General features: G+C 39.0%; 1 protein-coding gene across 1 annotated transcript in view; it reads left to right on the forward strand.

Moving 5' to 3' along the window:
• The first annotated feature begins 2,639 nt into the window (after nucleotides 1–2,639).
• pfn1 (profilin 1) overlaps nucleotides 2,640–4,202 on the forward strand; it is a 4,212-nt gene continuing 2,649 nt past the window's right edge. The window contains exons 1-2 of the mRNA XM_016260398.1: nucleotides 2,640–2,722; nucleotides 2,797–2,944. Of these exons, the coding sequence (XP_016115884.1) occupies nucleotides 2,813–2,944 (132 nt within the window). The 5' untranslated portion in view covers nucleotides 2,640–2,722; nucleotides 2,797–2,812. The remainder of the gene's footprint in view (nucleotides 2,723–2,796; nucleotides 2,945–4,202) is intronic.

Below are 4,202 nucleotides of genomic sequence, written 5' to 3' on the forward strand. Positions count from 1 at the left end.
CACACACACACACACACACACACACACACACGCACGCTCACACACACACACACAACTTAAAGGGAATATTAGAAAAACTTTCTTAGAACATATTTTTGTTAGTTGGGTTAAGTAAATAACCAGCCTTTTTGACATATAGTCTATTTACACTAATTATATTAATAAATAATATCTAATGACTATTTACACTTATTGCAAAGAAAATATATAGTGTAAATCTATTGCTATTTTCACTTAGTGTAAACAGTGTATCCATAAAATACTTTCTATTGTCAATTAGTGTAAACAGCATCTAAAATATGCTCCTTACATTGCAAACAGCCACTGTCTTCTATAAAGGCGTAAAACTATAGCATGCAAACTTTATATAGTGGTAATGGACTAACGAAACCCTAATTTTGAACAATTTACTAAACCAATACCGTACCAATGTTTTTATGGACTCTTGAACTAATGCACAAATTATTACTGTTGGATAAATTTCATAACGCTGTTTCTCGCGGCCACGTAAACGATGCTTTACAGCTAAAAATGTGGGCTTTGTACTAGAGTTAATGGACTAAAAATATTACTAATTTTAAAGAGCTTTTACTGCACCAGGCTTTTTAAATGACACTAAATTTGCATAGCCATATAAATGACTTGGCTACTGGTTTTTAAAAAATTGGAAGTACAAAAAAATGCCCCAAATTTGAATTTCGTTAGACCACTACCTCTGTAATAGAGTCCTTAGTTTGAATGCATCCTCTATAACGGAGCAGGAGCATTTCCGTTGTGCTGTGGCTTGTTTCCGTTGCGATTTCTTTGTGTTGTGGAGATTTTGTTGTGTTGTGCACTACTGGGCCACCATATTTTTGGGTTCCCCAAAGAACCTTCCAGTGAACAGTTCTTTTTAAAATAAACTTGGTGAAGGATTTTATGGAGCCACTGATGATTTATAACACCACTGCAATACAAGTCATTTAGCTTTGTTTTCATTAAAATGTTACCGTGTGAAAAATGTTCTGTAAGCAAAATGTACAGTAAGTGCTAATTCAGTTTTCTTCTGAATCCAAGGCGAAGTTTGACATGTTCTTGACAGGTTTCCCAGTTTTAGTAAATGCTACAATTTTGGCCCCGCCTCATTCTCTCACATGGCGCAATCTGATTGGTTACTCCAGTGGTCATTTCTCTGTGTCAGGCTTAAAGGGGTCAGGCTTGTGTACAGAGAGCCAGACAGCGAGAAGATCTCCACAGCATCTTCTCACAGTCACATACAGTAGTGGAATGAAGTTCAGTTGATCTCATTCACGTCGGCTGTCTCTGTAACTCTTCCTGTCATATCATGCAGCTTGCAGATTCACAAACAGGATGTTGTGGTCACGTTCTGCTGTATTCTGCCTCCTCCTTGTTTTCTCTATCGCTCTGCAAAAGGCCAAACTCCAGCCTAACTCTGTGCTTTAAACTTAAACTCAGATTTAACTCAGACTCGCATCAGAATGAACTCTGTCGAAGTGCGCCGTTCTGTCCATCAGAGCACCTTCAAGCTCAAGTGTGGGGCCGGTTTGACGAGTAAGCGATGGCTCACTCAAAACTCAATCTCTTGTCAATATTTGCTCACCTGCCTGTTGTCTCAATCTGAAACACAAGCTGAGAATTTCTGCACAGCTCTATTCCATAAAAGTATGACCTCTGCACAATATTATGTACAGTAGCATCATGCCAGGTTTGTTGTAATGGCGCGCGTCGCCAGTTCGAATATGTGGAAGTGTGAATGAGATTTGAGAGCTGCCATTTTAGTGTGTTCCTCATTCAAATCCATCATATGACTAGAGATCATGACTGCTATGGGTTTTTTTTTAATTCTATGAAACACTCCAAACATCTCCTTTCGAGTTTCTCAGTGTATATGTGGGCTTGAAACAACATTTGCATAAGTGCAGCTCAAAATAAATCCAAGCTCTACCACTAAGATGTGTGTGCACACAACAAACCCCATTATTTGATTACTGACAGTGAGCACGTGATCTGATTTCTTGACTCAGAGTGCATTTAGTGCATGCATTATGTCTTATTTTTAAAAGTATTTAACAAGGGATGTTCTGGCAAGGTTCTCTCAAAGTTATGAACAAACATTTGTGTGGTGGCGTTTACAGAACATTTGCACATCGTTCATCATGAAATGTTTCACTAGGACGCCTGTCTAATTTTTATTATTTGTTTTAAATTTCACTGCATATTTCAGAACATCAGGAGTAACATTTAGAAAATTATCAAATGAAACGTTCCTTCAATGTTTGCATAGACAAAAAAAGCGTTGCATTAGGGTGTGCATCTAACGTTTTTTAAATGTTACTACTTGTTTCAGAACGTTCAGAAGAGAAGCACGCATACGTCTGCGACACGTCTGTTAAACATCTGATAGACGTCTCTAAGATGTACATCATAAACATCTTCTAAACGTCTATTTGACATCTGATAGGAAACGTTTTATAGACGTATAGCAGATGCGCAAACATCATAAATAATACGTCTCGCAGATGTAATGCAGACGTGTGTGTCAGGGAGGGTTTCCGTCATGCTTGCTAAACGTCTTCATACTCTGCATGCGAGCTCTGAGCCAGTGCGAGCAGCGCATCTTCAGCGGGTCTCTGCTGCGGAAGTGGGCCGTGGGCAGGGCGCGCATATAAACTCACGCGGACTTCCTCAAACTCACTTTGCATCGGAGCAGAGACGCACGCAGGTACTCTCGTTCTCTTCTCGCTTTGGTGTCTCGCGAGCAGCTAACTGATGAAGATGTGTTTTATTGCTCCTCAGATCTAAAGCAGCAGTCATGAGCTGGGACAGCTACATCAGCAGCCTGACCAAGAGCGAGTGGGTGGATGATGCGGTCATCCTCGGGTGCACAGCGGGTCAGGAGTCCGTTTGGGCTTCAGCACCGGGCGGCTGGCTGAACCAAGTCACGGTACGACATTTACAGTCATTTAAAACTTACTTCGCCATGCTTTCTTTCTTTCAACTTTTTTTTACTTGTTCCTTCCTCCTCGTGTGAAAATCAGGATGCGCTTAGTGAGTTTAGTGAAAGTCAGCCGCTGTAGCTTTATTCAGTCGCGCGGAGTTTCCTCACAGCGCTCGAGCGCTCCTTATTTGGTCACGCGTGCTCTCTCTCTCTCTCAATTCAATTCAATCAGCTTTATAGGCATGACAAAAGCACGTTTTGCATTGCCAAAGCATGCATAGGAAAAGAGAACATCTACAACAGTGTAATTTGGAACAATATAGCAATTGAAATAACATTTGAACAAGTAATTTTGAAAGAATGACATTAAAACATATGGATACATATATATGGTATAGTAAAGCTTATGTAACAGCTCTCTCTCTCTCATGCGGAAACGGGGCTCTGACAGGGTTTAATGTCAGATGAGTATATTATATTATGTGTATATTAGAAATTAAATATTTAGCATAAGTAAGAGAGGCTTCCGCCTGAAGTGAACTAACGCTAGCGTCTGTGTGTCTGATATCAATTCAGTTTAGACCGCGGATTATTTCAACACTGTTTCCTGTCTCAGGTTCCTCTCACTTTCATTCTGACACTGTATATATATATATATAACTGAAGTGAAATCCCTAGATAAGCTTAAATGCATTTATAATACATTTATTTCATGCTAAGTATACTACAAATACATTTGCATATTTATGTACTTAATAAAAATACCCTGCAATTGAACTGGTATACATAAAAAACTGATTTTGTACTGAATGCACTTTAATTGTGCGGAAGCAGTCCGACTGATTGTGTTAAAGTGGAACTCTTGCAAACATAGGCTGCTTCAGGTACACTTTAAACATCTTGCATTTCAAGACCGACGTTATTCAAAGATCACACAGTCTTCATCGATAGTGATTTAAAACACATTTTTAACTGAATATTAGGAAATGTGCATTTTGCACAAGTAGTACTCCATATAATGTTGAATTATAATTTTTATATCAGTAAGTCTCCAGCGATATGTCAGTGAATATGTTAATAGATTCAAACTGTACTTAGTATGAAATAAATGTATTTTACATATACTGCTTTTTTACTAGGGATGCCTTAAGATAAATGTGTGTGTGTGTGTGTGTGAGTGTGAGAGTGAGTGTTGTGTGTGTGTGTGTGATAGTGAGTGTGTGTGTGTGTGTGTGTGTGTGTGTGTGAGAGTGAGTGTGTGTGT

The sequence above is a fragment of the Sinocyclocheilus grahami genome, unplaced genomic scaffold (assembly GCF_001515645.1).
Source record: "Sinocyclocheilus grahami isolate Dianchi unplaced genomic scaffold, SAMN03320097.WGS_v1.1 scaffold2071.1, whole genome shotgun sequence".
NCBI classification, from domain to species: domain Eukaryota; kingdom Metazoa; phylum Chordata; class Actinopteri; order Cypriniformes; family Cyprinidae; genus Sinocyclocheilus; species Sinocyclocheilus grahami.